The 22,899-nt window shown below is 44.0% G+C and overlaps 1 protein-coding gene across 2 annotated transcripts in view; it reads right to left on the bottom strand.

The window, feature by feature from the left end:
* The window catches only part of Stxbp1 (syntaxin binding protein 1), a 73,851-nt gene that overhangs the window by 24,429 nt on the left and 26,523 nt on the right, over positions 1-22,899 (bottom strand). For both annotated transcript variants that reach the window (XM_090330676.1, XM_090330677.1), the window contains exons 2-7: positions 12,152-12,201; positions 9,656-9,737; positions 6,453-6,529; positions 4,702-4,780; positions 3,756-3,859; positions 65-213 (exon numbers count right to left, since the gene is read on the bottom strand). In XM_090330676.1, the coding sequence (XP_090186802.1) occupies positions 65-213; positions 3,756-3,859; positions 4,702-4,780; positions 6,453-6,529; positions 9,656-9,737; positions 12,152-12,201 (541 nt within the window). The remainder of the gene's footprint in view (positions 1-64; positions 214-3,755; positions 3,860-4,701; positions 4,781-6,452; positions 6,530-9,655; positions 9,738-12,151; positions 12,202-22,899) is intronic.

Below are 22,899 nucleotides of genomic sequence, written 5' to 3'. Positions count from 1 at the left end.
CCTGGAGAGAGTTCCAGACTAAGAATCAGAATGCCTTTCACTGCTGACTAGTGTCCCGCCTTACCCCCGATACCGCACAGCTGGGTACTCCTTCAGGGTAGCACACAGGGTTGCTATCTGCTCTGCCAGACGCTCCAGAATAGGATTCTTCATCTGAGCCTTGTGAGGACTGTAGAAACTTTGGAAAGAGTCAGCAGAGTCCAGGGAGTACACCTGAGGAGGAAGGAAAAAACACATGGTGTGCATCCAGGACAGTAAGCTGCCAGAGTTCCTCTCCTCTGGCAGTGCATCCATGGGCTATGACTTCACTAACTCCAGTGCCAGGCACTGCACTGGAGTTTTAGAGCTGGCAGAGAACCAAACACCCCCATTCTCAGGAAATCTGAAATGTAGTAAAAGGAGGTTGGCATTAAACGGAATGAGAAGTAAAAAAAAAGTGTGTTTTGAGAACTTGATAGATGCATGGGAAAGTGAAAAAAAAGAGCAGAAAAGAATGCCTAAAAGGGCTGGACAGGAAGACACGTGGACATCTGAAAAAGGGCTCGAAGGAAGGGAGGTGTTCATGTCCAGCAAGGATCCTTCATGTGGAGGGATGAGTAGTGCCAAAGCCCTCAGCAGGTGTGTGTGCCTAGGGGGTCAGCGAGCAAGGAAAGGGAAGGAGCTTCATGCAGGAGCTCACAGGCTAGCATGAGGGTTTTTTTTCTTTTCCTTTTGTGTCACTGTGTACATATGTGTGCAAATACCAGGGTTTGAACTCAAAGCCTGGGAGCTATCCTTTAGCTCATGCTAGAGCTTTCTTTCTTTCTTTTTCCCTTCCTTCCTTCCTTCCTTCCTTCCTTCCTTTCTTCCTTCCTTCCTTCCTTCCTTCCTTCTAGATCTCAAACTCCCCAGTAGCTAGGATAGAGGTGTAAGCAGCATGAGTCTGCTTTCAGTAAACAAGGAACAAGCTGGGAATTGTATTATTACTAGGTAAACAAAAGAGCTTTTTGTAGGTTTAAGAATATCCTATTCTCAGCAAAGTATTTTTTCTTCTTCTTCTTCCCCCTTCCCCTTTCCCCCCTCACTCTCTTTCGCTCTCTCTCTTTGGTTGGTTGTGGGGCTTGAACTCAGGGCCTGGGTGCTGTCTCTAAGCTGTTTTGATCAAGGGTAGCACTGCACCACTTTAAGCAACAGCTCTACTTCTGGTTTCTAGGTAATTAAAGGAAAATAGTCTTATGGACTTCCTGCCTGGGCTAACTCAGAACTGCAATCCTCAGATCTCAGCCTCCTGAAGAGCTAGGGTTATAGCTGTGAACTGTCAGTGCCAGACTTTTTTTGTGTGCTAGTACTGAGCTTGAACTCAGGGCCTGCACTTTGTTCCTTCACTTTTTCTGCTCAAGGCTAACCCTCTACCATTTGACCCACAGCTTTACTTGCAGCTTTTGGTAGTTAACTGGGGATAGTCTCCTGGACTTTTCTGTATGGGCTAGCTTTGAACTATAGCCCTCAGATTGCAGCCCATTGAATAGTTGGGATTTAAAGGCATGAACGATTGTGACCTGGCTCATTATTCTTTTTGTGAAGAGTTCTAGAGGTGTAACTCTTTTTTTTTTTCTTGAACTACAGAGCATATTATCAGTATTCTCTCAAGTTCATACTTCTATATACTACCCTGATCTTTTAAAAAAAAGTCATTATTTAAAAAAAAGTTTTGTAGGGGCCGGGAGTTTGGCCTAGTGGTAGAGTGCTTGCGTAGCATGCACGAAGACCTGGGTTCGATTCCTTGGTACCACATAAACAGAAAAAAGCAGAAATGGTGCTGTGGCTCAAATGGTAGAGCTCTAGCCTTGAAAAAGCCCAAGGACAGTGCTCAGGCCCTGAGTTCAAGGCCCAGGACTGGCAAAAAAAAAAAAGTTTTCTATGGCCAAGCTGGGTATGGTGGCTCAGGCCTGTAATCCTAGCTACTCAGGAGGCTGAGATCTGAAGATCAAGGGGTCAAAGCCAGTCTGCGCACAAAAGGACCTGAGACTCTTATTTCCAATTAACCTCTAGAAAACGGGAAGTGGGGCTTGGCTCAAGGGTAAGGCTGTAGCCTTGAGCTGAAGAGCTCAGGGACAGCGCCCAGGCCCAGTTCAAGCCCTATGACCCACAAAAAAAAAAGTTTTCTAATGGCCATATTACCCAGAATGTCTCTGATCGCATCTTTTTTGGGGGGATGGGGGGCAGTCCTGGGGCTTGAACTCAGTGTCCTTGAACACTTTTTGCTCAAGGCTAGCACTCTGCCATTTCCACAGCGCCACTTCCAGTTTTTCCTTTGTATGTGGTTCTGGGGAATGGAACCCAGGGCTTCGTGCATGCTAGGCAAGCACACTACCACTAGGTCATGCTCCCGGCCCCCTGAACTCATCTAACAAAAAGTTTATTAGTTTCTTAAAAATTCTGAAATAAACAATTGTATAACACTAGAGATTGTTCAGTTCATATGATGCTGGAACTGACCTACCAAAAATAAAATCATGCCATTGGTCAAGCAGGAAATAGGCTTTAAGCCAAAGGAGAAGGGAATGAAGCAGGTTTTCAATGTTCCACTTTTACCTTTTCCACCTCTCTTCTAACAATGGACTACTCTCTGGTTCCAGAATCCAGTCTACAAAGATTTAGTATGCCACAATCATGTTTTTTGGTCTTATTTTTGTTTTGTAACAAAACATAGAAAACTCCTGTTGCTTCTGGTTTCTTGTTTGCTATGAGAAGACATGCTAACAAGTCTTAAAAATATTAAGAAAGGGGTCGAGGGTCAGGAGTTTGGCCTAGTGGTAGAGTGCTTGCCTAGCATGCACGAAGACTCAGGTTCGATTCCTCGGTATCACATACTTAGAAAAAGCCAGAAGTAGTGTTGCAGCTCAAGTGGTAGAGTTCTAGCCTTGAGAAAGCCCAAGGACAGTGCTCAGGCCCTCAGTTCAAGTCCCAGGTCTGGCAAAAAAAAAAAAAAAAAAAAAAACCCTTAAGATAAAAGACCAGGAGTTTGGCCTAGTGGTAGAGTGCTTGCCTAGAATGCACGAAGACCAGGGTTCAATTCCTCAGTACCACATACATAGAAACAACCGGAAATGGTGCTATGGCTCAAGTGGTAAAGCTCTAGCCTTGAGAAAGCCCAAGGACAGTGCTCGGGCCTTGAGTTCAAGCCCTAGGACAGGCAAAAAAAATATTAAGATTAATTTCATATATTCTTTGCCAATAGGCTTCACCTTGCCAGGTTTAGGAACCTTTTTTCTAACAAGGGGAGAACTTTGCTGCTGTGGCCTTTGGTGCGTGAAGTGTTAACAGCTAATGACGGAGGAGACCATCTGTTCTCATAGCACGTGATGAGCTGGAGCTATTGCCAATAAAAACAATGTCCTTTGAGCAGATGGGATGCTCTGAGCCCTTCCCTTCCTTTCCTTCCCATACTCTTTTAGGACTGGCTACTTGGGTTATTCAAGGAGTCAGCTGAAAGGAGCAAACCCTGAGCAAGGATAAAAGCATGCAAGGCAAGGCACAATAGAAAGTGTTTAAAAATTTTTAGAAGCGAGGAGAGAAAAAAAAAATCAGCCATAGTAAGTAAACAAGATGAGGGCATTGGGCAGGTGGCAATAGAAAACCATTTCCATTAAATAAACGCCCACAGATAACATGTCATCTGGCAATTATCTTTATTACTCCCCCCGACTCCACCCTCTTAGAGTCCTGATAGGGTAGCTCATCCATGTACATACTCATTGCCTGCCCAGTCTCACCTGCGATTCATATGGGAGAAATGCTATGTTGATTTCTGTCAGAGTTTTGATGACTTTGGCAGCTCGAGATTTCACCAGCTCATTAAACAGGGCATCTGGACAAGCTGCAAGAATGACAAAAGACACTTGAGTTTCCTGTCTACCTGCTGGTTCATTTAACAGCTGCACAATTATAGTACATTCTTTATTTTTAAAGGGCACCTAGAAAGTTCATCCCATTATAAAATATCCAATTCCTTTTGGGTATAAAAGGAATGTAAAACCACCTTCAGGGCCCTGAACAGCTACTAAAACTCTTTCTTCCAAGAAAAAGAGGAAAAACAAATGATTAAGAGAGCTAAGAAAATGAACACCAAACACCTAACATGTTCAAAAGAAAAAGACAATCAAATTCTCTACAGTGACTTGTGGTGGGATTTCCTTAGAAAAAGGGAAACCTTGGAGAGGAAACTGGGATAAAATTTGACTTATATGCTTAGTCATTCATCTCTCACAGTTTTCCCACCAGAATCTATGTCTAACCCACCCAAAATAAGAAAACTAACTCCAAGGCAATGGTTCAGGTTCTGTCTAACATTATTGGACTGGAAGCTTTATAGTTGCAACCCTAATGGAAACACACTATAGGTTACAGAGATATCTGCAAATCTGTACAATGAATTGCCAAGGCTAGCATCAGAAAAATTCTGCTCAGCAGGAAGCCCTTTGTCCTTGGAAGAGGTGCTCTGTGAGCAAATTTTCCACAGGAAGAACTGCACAATCTGGTAGGTTTGTATTTGTGTATGTTTGTCTTATATGTGATTTATCTTCTGAAGAGAAACTAAAAGACCAGGACAACCACGTCAACAACCCATTTCCCCGCTATTGACCTGACTCGGTTAGGGTTGACCTGACTCGGTTAGGGTCCGCCTCACCTTGCCTAGTAGACCAATGGCCGTGTACTTACAATCAGTGAAGAACACGTGTGCAGCCCGATATTTAGCAGTTGGTGGGTCCTTAAAGTCACTGATAAGAGAGTGGACAGACTGTGGACAGAACAAAAGGGGGTACTAAATCCAGTCTAGAAGCAAATGTACCAATATCTGAACTGAGTTAAAACAAGTTGGTTTCAGGTTCCTTACACAAAACAGCAGGGACTTTTTTTTTTTTTTTTTGCCAGTCCTGGGGCTTGAACTCAGAGCCTGGGCACTGTCCTTGGACACTTCTTGCTCAAGGCTAGCACTCTGCCACTGAGCCACAGGGCTACGTCTGGCTTTTTCTGTAGATGTGGTACTGAGGAATTGGACCCAGGGCTTTGTGCATGATGGGCGAGCATTCTACCACTAGGTTATGCTCCCAGCAGCAGCAGGGAATTTCTAATATACACTTCTAGTATTAATGTTCATCCATAACCAGGTTCTGAGCACTTAAAATTATGATTATTGTTCTCTGGGCATCAGTGGCTCATGCCCGTAATCCTAGCTACTCAGAAGGCTGAGATCTGAGGATTATGTGGTTCTAAGCCAGCCCAACAGTAAAGTCTTGAGATTCCTTATCTCCAATTAACTACCAAAAGCCAGAAGTAGAGCTGTGGCTCAAGTGTAGAGTACTAGCATTGAGCAAAAAATCTCAGGGAATGAACTCAAAACTCTAAGTTCAAGCCCCAGGGTGGGGGGGGAGATTATTTTAGCATTTGGCTCATTCCAGAATGAGTGTGTCACCGTAACATGAGAGTGTCTGTGGAGCTTCATGCTGATGAATTGAAAGTGAAAAGAATGTATAAAGGCTGGGAGTGTGGCTTCGTGGCAGAGTGCTTGCTTAGCATGCATGAAGCTCTGGGTTGGATTCCTCACTACCACATACACAGAAAAAGCCAGAAGTGGTACTGTGGTTAAAGTGATAGAGCACTAGCCTTGAAAAAGCCCAAGGATGGTGCCCAGGCCCTGAATTCAAGCTCTAGGTCTAGAAAAAAAGAATCAGAGGGGAGTGTGTGTGTGTGTGTGTGTGTGTGTGTGTGTGTGTGTGTGTGTGTGTGTGTGTGTGTTGGTCCTGAGGCTTGAACTCAGGGCCTGGGTGTTGTCCTTGAGTTTCTTTCTGCTCAAGGCTAGTGTCCTACCATTGAGCCACAGCACCATTTCTGGCCTTTTCTGGATAGTTTATTGAGGAGTCTTAATACTTTTCTTCTCAGGTTGGCTTTAAACCTAGATCCTCAGATCTCAGTCTCCTGAGTAGGTAGCATTACAGGCGTGAGCCACCAACACCTGGCTGGAATATTAAAATATAGATAAGAGACCCAAGACAACCATCAGCCAAAGCAAGGAGACAGACTTCATTTGGACACTGATTTGAGCCTTGCCCCCCAAACTATTCAACAGGAAAAAGTAACTGAATACTGATTATATAAACCTGAAAACAGAAACTACCAAATCTGGCATTGCATCAGCTGCCTGAAAAGGGAATGCAAAGAGGAGACTAGAATGACTAGGTCTTACAGACACCTCTCTGGCTTTCTGCTTAGCTGCTATATTTCAAAAGGCTTAATACTTCTCACTGCACAAAAGCCCCCCTCAACCCTACCCTATCTGTGGATTGAATGCTTAAACAGAGCAGTGTGTTAAATACGTACTTAACCTAGAAATGTCAGCTGCCCTGTGCCCCAGAGATCCCAAGCCCAGCACATCCAACCTCAACCCCTGCTCAGTTGCAGTGGGGATTTACCTTCTCAGATGGAGTGATGAGATACACAGCCTCCAGGCTAGGGAGTGGCTCTCTGCGCTTGTTGATATCTTCCACAACTAGACAACAGAATGGCCCACAGTGAATAAGAAAACACAACTAGAGATCATAAAACAAATCTTGATTAGCTAACTTCTGGCCCAGACAAACATGAACAGTGAGGGCATGAAACAAAACCACTCACTTCTTAAGTTACCACCTCCCTTGGGAGTGAAGTTCACCATCTCACTACACCTAAATGTTAGAAAACCTGTATCTTTTTTTGGTGGGTCATGGGGCTTGAACTCTGCCTGGGTGCTGTCCTAGAGCTCTTTTGCTCAAGGCTACTGCCCTACCCCATGGGCCTGGGTGCTGTCCCTGAGCTCTTCAGCTCAAGGCTACCGCCCCATCCTTGAGCCCAGCCCCACTGCCTGTTTTCTAGAGGTTAATTGGAGATAAGAGTCTCTGGTCCTTTCGTGCCCAGGCTGGCTTTGAACCTTGAACCTCAGATCTTGATCCTGAATAGCTAAGATTACAAGCGTGAGCCACAGCACCTGGCAGAAAACCTAAATCTTGCCACACAAGGCATGTTCCATTTCAGTTCAAGTAAATCCCTTGATCTCTTCTGAAGAGAAATGCTACCTCATTCTGCTAAGAGCCATACATTTGACTTATATTTCAACTTCCCCTGTCCTAAGTCATCTCAAGCCCTTTAGAACTTCTGTATTGGGTTTATTTATCAGTGATTTGATAGTTTTATCATTTTTCTCTGCTCATCAAAGACATTACAACATATCTTTTATATAGTAAATACTGCTTCTTCCAAAGGTTTTCTATCAGCTACTTCATCTGGAAGGAACAGCTTTTCCTAAGCCAGGAGAGATTTTGAAAACCATTTCTGAGGACAGAGAAGACGCTACAGCCTCATCTACCACAGGATGTCATTAGACAAGGTCTGACATCAATGGATCAAGAGATAACAGTAAGTCAGGGCACAGGGCGTGGTGGCTCACGCCTGTAATCCTAGCTACTCAGGAGGCTGAGATCTGAGGATCCGTTCAAAGACAGCCCAGGCACTAAAGAACATGAGACTCTCATCTCCAATAATCACTAGAAAATGGGAAGTGGAGCTGAGGCTTAAGGGGTAGAGTTGTGACCTTGAGCTGAAGAGCTCAGGGATAGCACCCTGACCCAGAGTTCAAGCCCTATGACCCACAACAAGAAAGAAAAAAGAAAAAGAAAAATAGGTAATAGTATAAGCATTTATTTAATAGAATAATGACAAAATGGAAAACAAAAACCAGAAGAGTAAGGGGGCTGACTCCAGAGTAAGGACCTCTGGAGGATGTGGAAGGAGTGGGGCAGGGTGTTGCTTTTCCTGTTACAGGCCTAATGCTCCATTTGGCTCTTTCCTACCCATGGGGGTGGGGGAGGGAGTGCACATGTGTGTGCACATACCAATAATGAAGCTTAAACTCAGGGTCATGATCTTGCTTAGCTTTTTTGCTCAAGGTCAGTGATCTTGAGCCACAACTCTATTTCCCTCTTCTTGCTGGCAATTAAGAGTCTCTCTGATTTGTCAGCCTAAGCTGGCTTTGAACCTCAATTCTCAGATCTCAGTCTTCTGAGCAGCTAGGATTATAGGCACCAGTGCCAAGATTTTTTTTTTTTGATAGAGAAAAAAATTAGTTGTGTTTTGTTTTTAAGATGCAGTCTTGCTATGATGCCAGGCTGGTAAAATTCTTGGGCTCAAGTGAACTTCTTTACGTCTACCTCCCAAGTAGCTACAGGGACTACAGGTGTAGTCACTGCACTGGCTGCAGGAAAAAAAGTTTAAAAATTCAGTGAGGAGACTGGGAGCACGACCTAGTGGCAGAATAATTGCCTAGCATGCACGAGGCCCTGGGTTTGATTCCTTGGTACCACATGCACAGAAAAATAACCACCAAAACACTGGAAGTGGAGTTATAGTTCAAGTGATAGAGTGCCAACCCTGAGCAACAAAAAAAAAGTTCAGAGACAGAATCCAGGACTGGGAAAAAGACAGATGGGAAGGAAGAAAGGAAGGGAAGGGAAGGGAAGAGAAGGGAACGGAAGGGAAGGGAAGGGAACGGAAGGGAAGGGAAAAGAAAGGAGAAGAGCAGGACCAGGATTGTGGCCAAGTGGTAGAGTGCTTGCCCAGCATGCACAGAGCCCTGGTTCAATTCCTTGGTACCATATACACAGAAAAAGTTGGAAGTGGTGCTGTGGCTCAAGTGGTAGAACACTAGCCTTGAGAAAGCTCAAACTCTGAATTCAAGCCCCTGGACTGGCAAGAAGAATAAGAATAAGAATAAGAATAAGAATAAGAAGAAGAAGAAGAAGAAGAAGAAGAAGAAGAAGAAGGAGAGGAGAAGGAGGTGGAGGAGGAGGAGGAGGAGGAGAAGGAAAGAAAAGGAAAGGAAAGAAAGCCAAAGAATAAAGAAATTCAGGAAAATAATTGAAAGCTCATAACAGGGACAATCTTAGTTTTAAAGTTGACTTGGAGTTGGTTGCCAATAGTTTATGCCTATAATCCTAGTTACTCAGCAGGCTGAGATCATAGGACTGCAGTTCAAAGCCAGACCAGGAAGTAAAGTCCATGAGACTCTTATCTTCAATTAACCAGGAAAGATCCTGGACTAATGAGACTTGCTGGCTCACAATACATGCACGTCTTCAAGTTTACTATACCCTGAAAGGCACCTTTCAAAGTAGCAGCCCTAATTGACCATCCATCCATCATGGGAGTTGCCCATTTTCTTAACATCTTTGGTCGGCTGGAATTATTAGAGCTTAAATGTCCTAATCTGGTTGAGTCTCCAGTGGAGTTTCACTGTGGTGTGAATGGCATTTCCTTGATCACTAGTGAAAAAGGGTTCTCTTTGCTTTCTTCCTTTGTTGAGTGTTCAGGTCTTTCTGCTATTCAGTAGATTGCCTTTGGTTCACCCCTTGATTTAACCTTCCTTTGGCATTCCTTTCACTGACACTGAAGGAGCACACAGAACTGCCTTAAGGTTTGAGGGGTCCTGGGACCAGCAGGTGCTGTGGGTCTTTATCAGGGGCTTACAATCTCACAGCACAGGTTGTTGGAAGCATCTAATGTCAAATGAGAAGAATGAGCAGGAAGGAGTAAAGCACAGTGCGAAGGAAAGGCATGTATGACTTAGATCAAGTACTGTGCTCACTTGTTATCCCCTCAGTCATGATGTCTGTCATCTTGCAGCAGGAAGAGAGCATCCTCATGCTTAACTGGTCCACCACCAGCACCTGGAAGGAAAAGGAGCAACTCATGGGTCACACAGCGCCTGCTCTGACTCTGCATCTGGCTTTACAACAACAGCATCAGAAATGCAGGAATGTGTAAGAATCCGTGTTTCCTGTGAACTACATGTCTGCGGAGATGGATGGCGCCCCCACCCCCACCCCAGGAATTAGTGTTTGCTTTCATTGGCTTAATTTCAAAAACTAAAAAAGCCATTTTTCTGCCAGATATGATGGTGCATGCCTGTACCAGGGAGGTTTTTTCAGCATATACTATGGCTTTTTGGAGGGTTTGGAGATTGTAGTGGGGTCTTGCTATGGATCCCGGGCTGGCCTGGAATGTGTGATCCTCCTCCATTACGATTGAAGATATGGTCATCGTGACCAGCTGGTAACTTTTAGGGGGAGCAGTACTAGCATTTGAACTCAAGATCTTGTACTTGCTTGCTACCACTTAAACTACGATTCCAGCCCATTTTGCACTTGATTATTTTTCAAATGTGGGATCTCTCATTTTTGCTAGCCTGTGCTCTTCCTAGCTATGCTTCCCATATAGCTGGGATGACAGATGCATGCCACCACACTCAGCTTATTAGTTGAGTTGGGATTTCACTCATTTTTTGCCTGGGTTGTCCCTGAACAGTGAACCTCTAGACCTCTGCCTCCCTAGTAGCTGGGACTATAGGCAAGAACCACCATTACCAGCTGATAATATGCTCTTAAGGGAGAAAAAGTACTAGTGTTCACATCTATGACACCTGAGGCTTCATGTGGATGTCATCACAGGACTTGTGACTTCCTCAGAACATAACATTCCAGAACAAGGATATTCCATCCTGGACCTAAGCGCCACACGTGCTCCATTCAGCCTACACTTAAAACAAACCTTTTTCTCTTCTTCTCCAAAGATATAAACCAAGGAGTCAATGGGAATTAGACACATCAGTACAGGTGGTGTGGGCCAGAAAACTTTCTGCTATAGTACAAGTATCAAATAGTTTCATTTCACGAGGCAGCTTCTTGGAGAATAGTTTAAAGTTCCCATATCTACAAATCATTACTGAGGTTCACACCTATAATCCTAGCTACTTGGGAGGCTGAGATCTGGGGATTATGGCTCAAAGCCAGCCTGGGCAGGAAAGTCTGTGAGACTCTGAACTCCAATTAACTACACAAAGCCAAAAGTGGAGCTGTGAATCAAGTGGTAAAACATTAGTCTTAATCACAAGAGCTCAGGGACAGCACCTAGGCCCAGAGTTTAAGTGCCAGGAATGGCACCAAAAAAGTGGAGGAAAAAAGTCCATGATGGGAAGGGCACAAAGAGCTCCTACCAGATAACCTTCCCTCCCGCCAGGTGAAGACAAATGTGCTGGATAACACAGAATTTTACAAGGATAAAGTGAGTTTTCAAAATCTTGTACCCCTGAGCTGTGTTGCTCCCGGGCCCAGCCATGGGACATGCATGGGCTTTCAACTGGGAGAAAACCTGAGGGCAAGAATGGCTAGTCGCCCAACATGGGTGGCTCATGCCTGTAATCATAGCTTCTCAGGGTCTGAGATCTGAGGATTATGGTTCAAAGCCAGCTCTGGGCAGGACAGTTCATGAGATTCTTATCTCCAATTAACCACCAAAACGTCAGAAGTGGAACTGTAGTCAAGTGACAAAGTGCCAGCCTTGCGCAAAAAAGCCAAGAAAGAGTGAAGGCCTTGCATGCATCCCTGGCTAGCATGGCACCTAGCTCAGACAAATGAGTGGTCTGTCAACTGTGGATAACATGCATGAAAGACATGGGCCACTCCTGTGTCAGTCACTTTAGGCCATTATCCATCTGTTCAACTTTAATATTTGCTTCATGGTATTTCTGTGATGGTTTCCAGCACTTCTCTCAAAGATACAGGAATAAACAGCTGCTTCTCTTGTCCTACACATTCTAGCTAGATGGGGCCAGACCAGATGGAGGCTTTACACTGTGGGAGCTTCCTGGAGATGCTTTGTAGCCAGGAAAGGAGTTCAAAGCGTCTCTTCCTCTCCCATAGCAAGCAGAATAACTGTACCTTCTGCTTTATCTAACAGGTTCTGGGTGAGAATTCTTTTTTCTTCTTTGGGTTTGAACTCAGAGTATCGTGCCTCCTAGCTGCCTCGCAGTGCTCTATCACTTGAGCCAAGTTCCCAACCCTCAAGTAAGATTCTTAAGTGAATAAGTCCCACTGCTGACTGCTCTACCAGTTCATCTTTATGACAAGCTTTCTGACCAAGATCCTATCAAATGAGAGGCAGAACAGATGACCTTTCTTCAATCTAGACGCATCTGGAACCTCTGGTCACAGCAAAAGCCCTCACGGTGCCTAACTCCTTCCCTCCAACTCTTCCCGCACAAACTCACACATCAAGGCGATTAATATTGCAATTTTCTACTTACCTTCCATTCCCCCTTCTTCTTGACCTTCTTTATCACATCATGCATGATCTCTAAAAGAAAAGAAAGGAGGAGGAAGAGAAGGAGGAGGACAGAGAGAGAGAGCGAGAGAGAGGGAGAGGGAGAGGGGGGGAGAGAGAGAGAGAGAGAGATAAGAGAATGAGAGAGCGATTAAACTATGCTTTCTTGAGTTGTGCAATTCAACGAATATGTTGACTGAATCACAATAACCCACCATAAAGACAGTTATCCAGGGGTTCTCAACCCCTCTTTCTCAGATTCTTTTTCTTGTGGTACCGAACGTTTTTATATTCTTAAAAATTGAGGACCCCAGAAAGTATTTATGTAGATAGACATCTGTTTAATGAATGTATTTGGTATATTAATAATTAAGCTGAGTCAAGCACTGTTTAAGTAGTAGAGTCCCTGCCTAACAAAACATGAGGCCCTGACTAAACTGAAAAACTGTCAGAGAAATTTTTTTTAAATTTATTTATTTGAATTAAGAATTAGCATGCTGGGCACAGGAGCTCACTCCTGTAATCCTAGCTACTCAGGAGGCTGAGATCTGAGGATCAAGGTTCAAAGCCAGCCCGAGCACAAAAGGACCTGAGACTCTTATCTCCAATTAACCTCTAGAAAATCAGTAGTGGGGGGCCGGGAGTTTGGCCTAGTGTTAGAATGCTTGCCTACCATGTATGAAGACCTGGGTTCAATTCCTTGAACTACATACATAGAAAAAGCTGGGACCCTCTGTCTGGCAAATAGAACTGTAACCCTTCTATTAATTACAATAAAAAAAAGAAAAGAAAAAGGCTGAGAATGGTGCTGCGGCTCAAGTGGTAGAGCTCTAGCCTTGAGAAAGCCCAAGGACAGTGCACAGACCCTGAGTTCGGGCCCCAGGACTGGCAAAAACAAAAAAGAAAACCACTAGAGGGGATTGGCTAAAGGGTAGGTCGGTAGCCTTGAGCTGAAGAGCTCAGGGACAGCACCCAGGCCAAGTTCAATCCACATGACCCACTCCCCCCACAAAAGGAATTACCCACTGTATGTCAATATAAGTTGCACACTAATGAAAAATAGCCTTATTTTCCACAGTAAGAAACCCAAGGGACACTATTGGCAGGGTTATACATTTTTGCAACACTTCTTAATGTCTGGTTTTACATAAAGCAACCGGATCTGCTCTCTGCTTCGCAGCTAGTCTGTCATAGACTGTGAGGGGAGAGCATGAAAATGAAAAAGGCAAAGGACACCTTAGCCTTTGTGTGAAGACAGCTGTGACATACTTGTCCCTAAGGCACCATTTGGTAAGCCTGGTTTCAACAGCACACGCGCACATGTGTCTTACTAGCCTTACGGGCTCCACAGAAAAGATGACTTCTGTCTCTCTACAAGTCCAGGTCACACACAACCCCGATGTGACCCAGGCACAAGTCATCTGCAAGTGTGTTCCAAACATTTAGGTCACTCTCTAGGTTACAATGGTTTCTAAATCTGCTTTTGAGTATTTTCAATAATTTGATATGTTATGAAGTACTCTGAAGTTTCTAGAAACATTTTTCCTAGGAAGAAACCTCATTAACTCACCACAAAAAGTTGAAAGCACAATTATTTTTTAAAGAAAAAAAACATGGGGCCGGGAGTTTGGCCTAGTGGTAGAGTGTTTGCCTAGCATGCACGAAGACCCAGGTTCAATTCCTAGGTACCACGTATATAGAAAAAAGGACAGAAGTGGTGCTGACGCTCAAGTGGTAGAGCTCTAGCCTTGAGAAAGTCCAGGGACAGTGCTAAAATCCTGAGCTCAAACCCAGGACTGGCAAAAACAAAAACAAAAACACATATTATTAGTATTTTTAAATAACAATCAACAGGCTGGGAGAGTGGCTTAGTGGTAGAGTGCTTACCTGGCATGCATGAGGCATTGGGTTTGATTCCTCAAATACAGAAAAAGCCAGAAGTGGTAGAGTGCTAGCCTTAAGGAAAGCCCGGGGGCAGTACTTAGGCCCTGGGTCCAAGCCCCAGGACTGGCAAAATAAATAAATAAGTAAATAAAATAACAAAGCTGTGTGAGCTGGTGGCTCACACCTAGCTATTCAAAAGGCTGAGGTCTAAGGATCACTGTTTGAAGCCAGCCCAGGCCGGAAAGTCTGTGGGGGCTCTTATCTCTATTTAACCACCCCTAACATTTGCTAGGTAAGTAACCAGTTGGGTTATGTCCCCAGTCTTCTAGGATTTTAAATCCCAGCATAACAGTCCATAGCTTAGTCAGGAATATTTCCAAAAGTCATATATATTATTATTATTTATTGTTGTTGGTGGTGGTGGTTGTGGGGCTTGGACTCTGGGTCTGGGTGCTTCCCTGAGCTCTTCAGCCCAAGGTTACCACCCTGTACCTTGAGCCTCAGCGCCACGTCCGGTTTTCTAGTGGTTAATTGGAGATAAGAGTCTCAGTTTTTAGTGTGTGGGCTGGCTTTGAACCTTGAACCTCAGATCTCAGCATACTGAGTAGCTAGGATTATAGGCGTGAGCCACTGTGCCTGGCCTTACATATTATTTCTATGTCTCAGTGTGGTGAAAAATAGAAATATCAATGACAGTGAAGCAGTTAAAATCAATCAGGTTACTTTTGTACATATACCTATGAGAAATAATGGCATGGGAAAATATGTATTCGTGCATTTACTCTTGCATCCAGTCTGCTAGACACTGTACTAAGGAGGAAAAACATGATATCTGTTCAGCTTGTGGAAGCTTACACCCTCAGGAAGGAAGCAGCCGCTTCTCCTAAGTACTCTGAAAAATAAATAAGGTGCTATGGAAAATAAAAATGAAAACAGGTGTAAGCAGCTGGGACCAAGAAAGTCAAACCTGACCAGAAGGAAGGCAGCCAAACGCTAGGCAAAGGAGAGGAACAAACACAAAAGCTTGAAGTGGAAAAAAGGAAAAAGCACTTGACAGTTTCTTGGACCTAAAAAAGGCACAGGCTGAGGATGAAGGTCAGATCATATGCCTGTGGTCCTTGAGAAGGAGTATCATTTTATCTGAAGGGCACTGGAGAGTGACAGAAGGCAGGGAGGTCATTTGACATAGGATAGAGATGAGAATAGGAAGTCAGGAAGTTTTTGTGACAGTTCTAGCATGGCTGGTGGGAGAAGGTGTGCATGCTTAGATGAAACAGAGAGGAAAGGAAAAGTAACATGAATAACCCTAGATTAGGATTTGAACAAAGAAACTAATTCAAGATGCATGGATAGACATAGAGGAAGAAAACATGGTCCTGTTTGCCTCGTGTGAGGCTGAGATGGCTGAAAGACTTCCCAGGGGTAGTGTTAGGTAGCTAGGTAGTTGGAGCTTGGAAGAATGACTTCAGCTGCAGTTATAAACTGAGATTGGTGACAATTCACACTGACAGGATCATTAAGAAAAGGATGGAAACATGATCTTCACTGACCTTGGGAAACCTTTTGGTGAGCCATTAGGATGGAAACAGACTAAAGGGCAAAAAGAGAAATATTTTCTAAGACAGCCAAATAAGATCATAAACTAACAGGATAAACAGAAATGTGAAAGGAGGAAGAAGTTTTTTTCCCCAAAGATGTGAGCAATTAGAACATTACTTACCACATTGACAAGAAACCAAGACATGGGATGTAGAAGACAGGGCGGATAACGGAAAGACTGAGCTTCCTCTCTAAAGAAAGTCTGGTCCTAAGACAGAGAGCCTAGCCTGGGTACCTTCGGGTACTGATGGCTCAGAGATGGTCGCAGTGTGAGGGAGTTTCCTTGGAGATGAAGTCGCTGGATAAGCAGGGACTGTATACAGGACATGTGAAGGTGTCACATATGTTCCCAGAGATTGGGGATGTAAAATTTACCTCATTTTAGCATTTCTGGATCATTCTAAGGGCTAACTGGAGGTTCATGACCATGTTTTAAAGTGAAACCAGGTGGCTGAACTGTGTGGATTTCTCCCCAACAATGGTCAGCTATCCAGATGCAGGAAAACAGCTGATGCCCTCCAGGGTTACAGTTTTCTCAGGCAGAAGTACAATACAAGAAGAAAATGTTCAAAGTATATAGCTACAAAAGGGAAAGAATGCCATAATTGTATTTGATTAAAGCACACATGTATAGGAAAATTAGAAAAACCTACATCCGAATGGTCTTTTTCTGATTAATGCTTAATTGTTAATTCATGCTTTCTAGCATTGTCCCAAGTTTTTGGTGTAGAAAAATGCTTTAAGATAATGTGTCAGTGAATATCACTGCCCAGTGCTTTACTTGGCACAAATTATTCTGTCAGAAGATCTTTCTGAGTATAGGGCAACAGAGTTAAAAAGCATCAATGTTCAGGGCTTTTGATAAAACTCTGTTCAATTATTTTCCAAAAGCATAACTCAAAATGGTGACATTGGCTGGGAGTTTAGCCTAATGGTAGAGTGCTTACCTAACATACAAAAGACCTGGGTTTGATTCCTCGGTCCCATATACATAGAAAAAAGCCGGAAGTGGTGCTGAGGCTCAAGTGGTAGAGCTCTAGCCTTGAGAAAGTCCAAGGACAGTGCTCAGGCCCTGAGCTCAAGTCTAGGACTGGCAAATAAAAAATGGTGATACTGTGCAAAAGAAATGTATTCTTTTGTGTGTTTGTTTTGTTTTCTGTCATGGGGCTTGAACTCAGGGCCTGGGCAATGTCCCTGAGCAATTTTGCTCAAGGTCAGCACTCTACCACTCTGATCCACAGCTCCACTTCTCATTTTCTAGTGGTTACTTAGCAATAAGAGTCTCATGATGGGGCCGGGAGTTTGGCCTAGTGGTTAAAGTGCTTGCCTAGCATGCATGAAGACCCGGGTTCGATTCCTTGGTACCACATACATAGAAAAAAGCCGGAAGTGGTGCTGAGGCTCAAGTGGTAGAGCTCTAGCCTTGAGAAAGTCCAAGGACATTGCACAGGCACTGAGCTCAAGCCCAGGACTGGCAAAAAAAAAAAGAGTCTCATGAACTTTTGTGCCTGGGCTATCTTCAAACCATGATCCTCAGATCTGAGCTTCCTGAGTAGCTTGGACAATAGGCATGAGCCACTGGCACCCAACAGAAATACACTTTTTACCTGACTTATATAGTCATAACCCCTTTGTATAGTGCCTTTATAATAATAATAAAAACTTATTTATTTATTTATATTTTTATTGTTGGGGTGATGTATAAAAGGATTATAGTTATCTCTATCAGGTAATGGGGACATTATTTCATTTTTGTTTTTTTGCCAGTCCTAGGCTTGAGCTCAGGACCTGAGCACTGTCCTTGGATTTCTCAAGGCTAGAGCTCTACCACTTGAGCCTTAGCACCACTTCCAGCTTTTTCTATGTATATGGTACCAAAGAATCAAACCCGAATCTTTGTGCATGCTAGGCAAGCACTCTACCACTAGGCCAAACTGGGTACATTACTAGGCCCCTAGGTACATTACTTCTTGAACACTGATATCCCTTCCCACATTTTTCTCCTACTTTCCATCCCTTCTAAAAAGAAAAACTTTTTTAAAAAGCATAACTCACAAAGGGCACAGTGGTCATGCCTGTAATCCTAGCTACTCAAGAGGCTGAGATCTGAGGATGGAGGTTCAAAGCCAGCCAGGGCACTAAAGACCATGAGACTCTTATTTCCAGTTAACTACTAGAAAACCAGAAGTGGCCCTGTGGCTCGAGTGTGGCTCAAGAGGTAGCATGGTAGCCTTGAGCTGAAGAACTCAGGGATAGTGCCCAGGCCCAGAGTCTAAGCCCCACAAACCAACACACACACACACACACACACACACACAGCATAACACATTCTCAACAGTATTGAATGACTACAGCTTAACAAATAAGCTGATAAAAATAATACCTCCTTAAGGTTTGTATTTTAATCTGTTACTATAGTAACAGATTAAAGTATATTTCTCTGCCCTCCTTTGGTGGGTTGTGGGGCTTGAACACTGGGCCTGGGCATTGTCCCTGAACTCTTCAGTTCAAGTCTAGTGCTCTATCACTTGGGCTACTATGCCACTTCCAGTTTTCTGGTGGTTGACTGGAGATAAGAGTCTCATGGGGTAGGGGGAAGAGGGGGACGGGCTTTGAACTGGGATCCTCAGATCTTAGCCTCCTGAGTAGCTAGGATTACAGGTGTGAGCCGCTGGCACCCAGCTTATTTCTATCTTTATTATGTTGTTTTGCTATTGTTTTCAGGATACTAGGAATGGAAGATAAGCTAGGCAAGTTCTCTGCCACTGAGTTATACTCTCTGGCCTCTATCTTTATTTGAATGTATCATATTTCTGAGAATGCACTTTTTTTTTTACCAAAATTATCTATCAATCTAATCTAGTCTAATCTAATTTGCAGTGCTGGGCTCAAACCCAGGGCTTCATACATGCTAGGCAAATGTTCTACCATTGAGTTACATCCCCAAACCTCCCCAACCCTAAATTCACTTAAATGCACAAAAAAAACCCCAGCTTTTCTCGAGGCATCTTTTGATTGGAAAGTACAAAAATAAAACAAGAAAAATCAAACCAAGTGCTAAAAGACACATAAATAACTGCTGCAGCTGCAACCCTTCCTACAAAGTTATCTTCTTTCCAAAACTCTTCACAGCACATATTTTTGTCCTGTGTATTATTAACAGCCAATTCTAACCCTGCCCTACATTTTTTTTAATCCAACACCAAAAAGGAAACAAGGATTAGAGCTCATTTAAGCATTAAGAATCAAATAGCTTGGGCTACTTTCTCATATATAATCCCTGGGTCTCACGTGCCCTCCCGTATGAAGGTCCTCTTTGTATGAAAAAGAGACAAGAGACCTCTGAGGCTGGGCCAACCAGGAGGCCCAGTTTTTGTGTTCCAAACCATGAACGCCCATACTCCTTGCTACTTAAGAAGATGAGATTCAAGGATTTCAGTTCAAGCCAGTCTGGGTCAGGAAAGTCTGTGAGACTTTTACCTCCAAATAATCACACACACATACACACACACACACACACACACACACACACACACACACACACACACACGTGGAACTGTGGCTCTAGTGGTAGAGTGCTAATCTTGAGCATCCATGCCCTGAGTTCAAGCCCTAATATGGTCACATATACACACACAAAAAAAGTGCTGGGGATAGCCGTATGTGGGTAGCTTACACGGTAACCCTACCTACTTAGGAAACTGAGACCTGAGGATTGCAGTTCAAAGCCAGCCCAGCAGAAAAGTATGAGACTCCTACAATAAGAGATGTAGTAGTTATTAATTAATCACCAGAAAGCCAAAAGTAGAGCCATGGCTCAAGTGGTAGAAAGCCAGCCTTGAGCAAAAAAGCTAAAGGACAGCACCCAGGCCCTGAGCTCAAGGCTCAGTACTAGAATTAAAATTTAAAATAAACAATCCAGCTATAGGTATTTGCTGGCTGTGTGACCTTGGCAAATTCTATTCTATTCCTGTTACTTAGAAATGCCCATGCATACATAAATTGTGGGTAATCCAATTATAAACTACTTCAAGTTTTACCCATCTGTAAAATAGAAATGATCACACATGCCTTAGAAGGCTACCGTAAAGTTTAAGTAAGTTAATATGCGTGAAGCACTTAGCTCATTACAACAACCGTGCTTAACAATGCCATCATCATTTTAAATAAGTGATATTTTGACCTCCTAACAAGGAAGGAGCTAGATATTTGCATTGGTTTCTGTTTCTCCATGGAGTTTATATGTCTTCTGCTTTGCATGTAGCATCTCCACATGGAAATTCCTTTTCATCCATTTAACAATATTTATCGAATATTACAGCTTCATGTCAGATATTCTTCTCGACACTGGAAAAGCCCAGGATGAACAAGCTAAACACAAGAGCTACTCTGGCGTAAAAGAAGAGAGCCAACAGAAAGTAATAATACAGGTCAATTCAGTGAGTGGTAAGTGGTCAACAGTGCTCAAAACGTTTAACGAAGCTGGGTACCAGTGGCTCAAGCCTGTCATCCTAGGTACTGAAGAGGCTAAGATCTGAGGACCATGGTTCGAAGCCAGCCCAGACAGGAGTCTGTGAGAGTCTTATCTCCAATCAACCATAAACTACTCAATACAATAGACTACTCAAAAAAGCTGGAGGGGTGCTGTGACTCAAGTGGTAGAGGACTTGCCTCGAGCAAAAGAAGCTGGGGATAGTGTTGGGGCTCAGAGCCCCAGGACTGGGGAACAATGTTTAAGGAAGTAGCGTTAGGGAGAAAGTCCTCTGGAGAGGTGAGGAGGAAGACTCAGCCTCTGAGGAGCCAGGAAAATTCCAGGAATAGGAAGGGCAGATGCAAGGTCTTCAAATCAGGATCAAGGCTGAACAGCCACGTAAACAGAAAGAAGGCAAGCGTGCTGACAGCAAGCTCTCGCTCCACGGACGAGACTGGTTTAGGCTGCACTCCAATTAGTGGCCCTGGCGTTTCCAGGTCTCTAAAGCAGCAGGTACTCACTGAGCACTTCCACAGATCTCCTGAACCAGTCCCACTTCCTTCAGTCATCTCCAAGCATGAAGGCTCCCTTCCCTTTGTGCACCCTCCCCCGCCCCCATCTCTGGCAGCTAGCATGATGACTTGGCGAATGCCTGCAGGATGAATGAACCCTCTGGTGTAACTGAGCAGAGTTTTCGAGAATGAGATGAGCAAGCTGTCGATGGTGGGCCTCACAGCTAAGGAAAGTAATTTCACTAACTCACCACTAACACATGCCAGTCCTCTAGAATTAAGAAGCCCCAGACCAAAAACTCTTGCTTGAAAGAGGTCTCAGAGGCCTTTTTACAAGAGCTGCTGGTGAGGGAGACCTCTTCATTCTTGAGGAATATGACAGGTAGGTAAACACTGACTATCTGGGCCAGTACAAGTTTGCAAACTTGATGGGATCAGGAAAAAGAATTTCCTTAATGCTGCTCATCTAAATTTAGTGAGGAACTGAGCGTGGTAATGGGTAAGTGTACAGATAAATAAAAGTTTCTGGGGACCAGGAGTGTGGCCTAGTGGTAGAGTGCTCACTTAGCAATCATGAAGCCCTGGGTTCTATTCCTTGGTACCACATATACAGAAAAGGCTGGAAGTGGTGCTGTGGCTCAAGTGGTAGAGTTCTAGCCTTGAAAAAGTCCAAGTTTCTGTACCTTGAGATTTCTCTATTAGATAATTTGGTGCTTCTTAAAAACAGTTTTTGTGGGGTTTTTTTTGGGGGGATAAGGTGTTAGTGCTAGGGCCTCAAGTATGCCATGTACATACTCTACAACTAAGCTATATTTCCAGTCCCTATTTACTAATGCTTTAAACTACTGTCTAATTAAGGTAGTAGCATAATCTTCACCACCTCTCCAAGTGCACCCCAGACCACTGCCTCCTCCTTTACATTCACTGAGTCTTAGAGACTTGCCTTCTCTTTGTTCCTTGACTATCCTATCCCTAATCCTGACTGAAAATCTATCAAGGCTAATACTACAGAGATGGGAAGGCTGGGCATACTCACGCCTGCAATCTCAGCTACTCAGAAGGCAGAGATAAAGGGCCAGGAATCTGGCCTAGTGGTAGAGTGCTTATCTAGCATGCACAAAGATTAGGGTTAATTCCTTGGTACCACATACACAGAAAAAAGCTGGAAATGGTGCTGTGGCTCATGGTAGAGTGCTAGCCTTGAGAAAGCTCAAGGACAGTGCTCAGGCCCTGAGTTCAAGCCCCAGGATTGGGGAGGGAGGGAAGACAAGAAAAACAGCTTGGCGCAGTGGCTCATGCCCATAATCTTAGCTATTCAGGAGACTAAGAACTGAGGATCACAGTTCAAAGTCAACCCAGGCACTAAAGTCATGAAACTCTAATCTCCAATTAACCACTAGAAAACCAGAAGTGTTGCTGTGGCTCCAGGGGTTGGGCGGTAGCCTTGAGCTGAAAAGCTCAGGGACAGTGCCCAAGCCCAGAGTTCAAGCCCCATAACCAACAAACAAAACAAAACAACAACAAAACATAAGAAAGAAGGCAGAGGTGGGGAAGAACACTGTTCCAGACCCAGCTGTCACACCAGCTAAGAGAGAAGCATAGGAAGGAACATCGTGGTCCAAGGCTGGCCAGGGCAAATGTCGCAACACAGCATTTAAACAATAATAATAAAAGCAAAAAGGTCTGGAGACAGTTCAAGTTGTAGAACACCTGCCCAATAAGCCCAAGGCTCCTAAGTCCTGAGTTCAAACCCCAGTAGTACAAAAAATGGGGCTGGGGTGGGGTCAGGAGTTGGGCCTAGTAGTAGAGTGCTTCCTAGCATGCACAAAGACCTGGGTTTAATTCCTTGCTACCATATACACAAAAAAGGCCCAAAGTGGTGCTGTGGCTCAAAAGGGTTGAGCTGCATCTTTGAGAAAGACCAAGGATAGTGCCTGGGCCCTGAGTTCAAGCCCCAGGACTGGCAAATAAAAGGGGGGGGTGGGAGGTTAACTGGGAATATAGCTCTGTGGTAGAGAACTTATCTAGAATGATTTAGGGGCCAGGAGTTTGGCCTAGTGGTTAAAGTGCTTGCCTAGCATGCATGAAGACCCGGGTTCGATTCCTCGGTACCACATACATAGAAAAGGCCGGAAGTGGTGCTGAGGCTCAAGTGGTAGAGCTCTAGCCTTGAGAAAGTCCAAGGACAGTGCTCAGGCCCTGAGCTCAAGCCCAGGACTGGCAAAAAAAAAAAAAAAATAGAATGATTGAGGCACTTGGTTCCAT

The sequence above is a fragment of the Megascapheus bottae genome, chromosome 3, assembly GCF_031878675.1.
Source record: "Megascapheus bottae isolate mThoBot1 chromosome 3, mThoBot2.hap1, whole genome shotgun sequence".
Classification (NCBI taxonomy): domain Eukaryota; kingdom Metazoa; phylum Chordata; class Mammalia; order Rodentia; family Geomyidae; genus Megascapheus; species Megascapheus bottae.
This window is presented reverse-complemented; position numbering and strand designations above follow the sequence as displayed.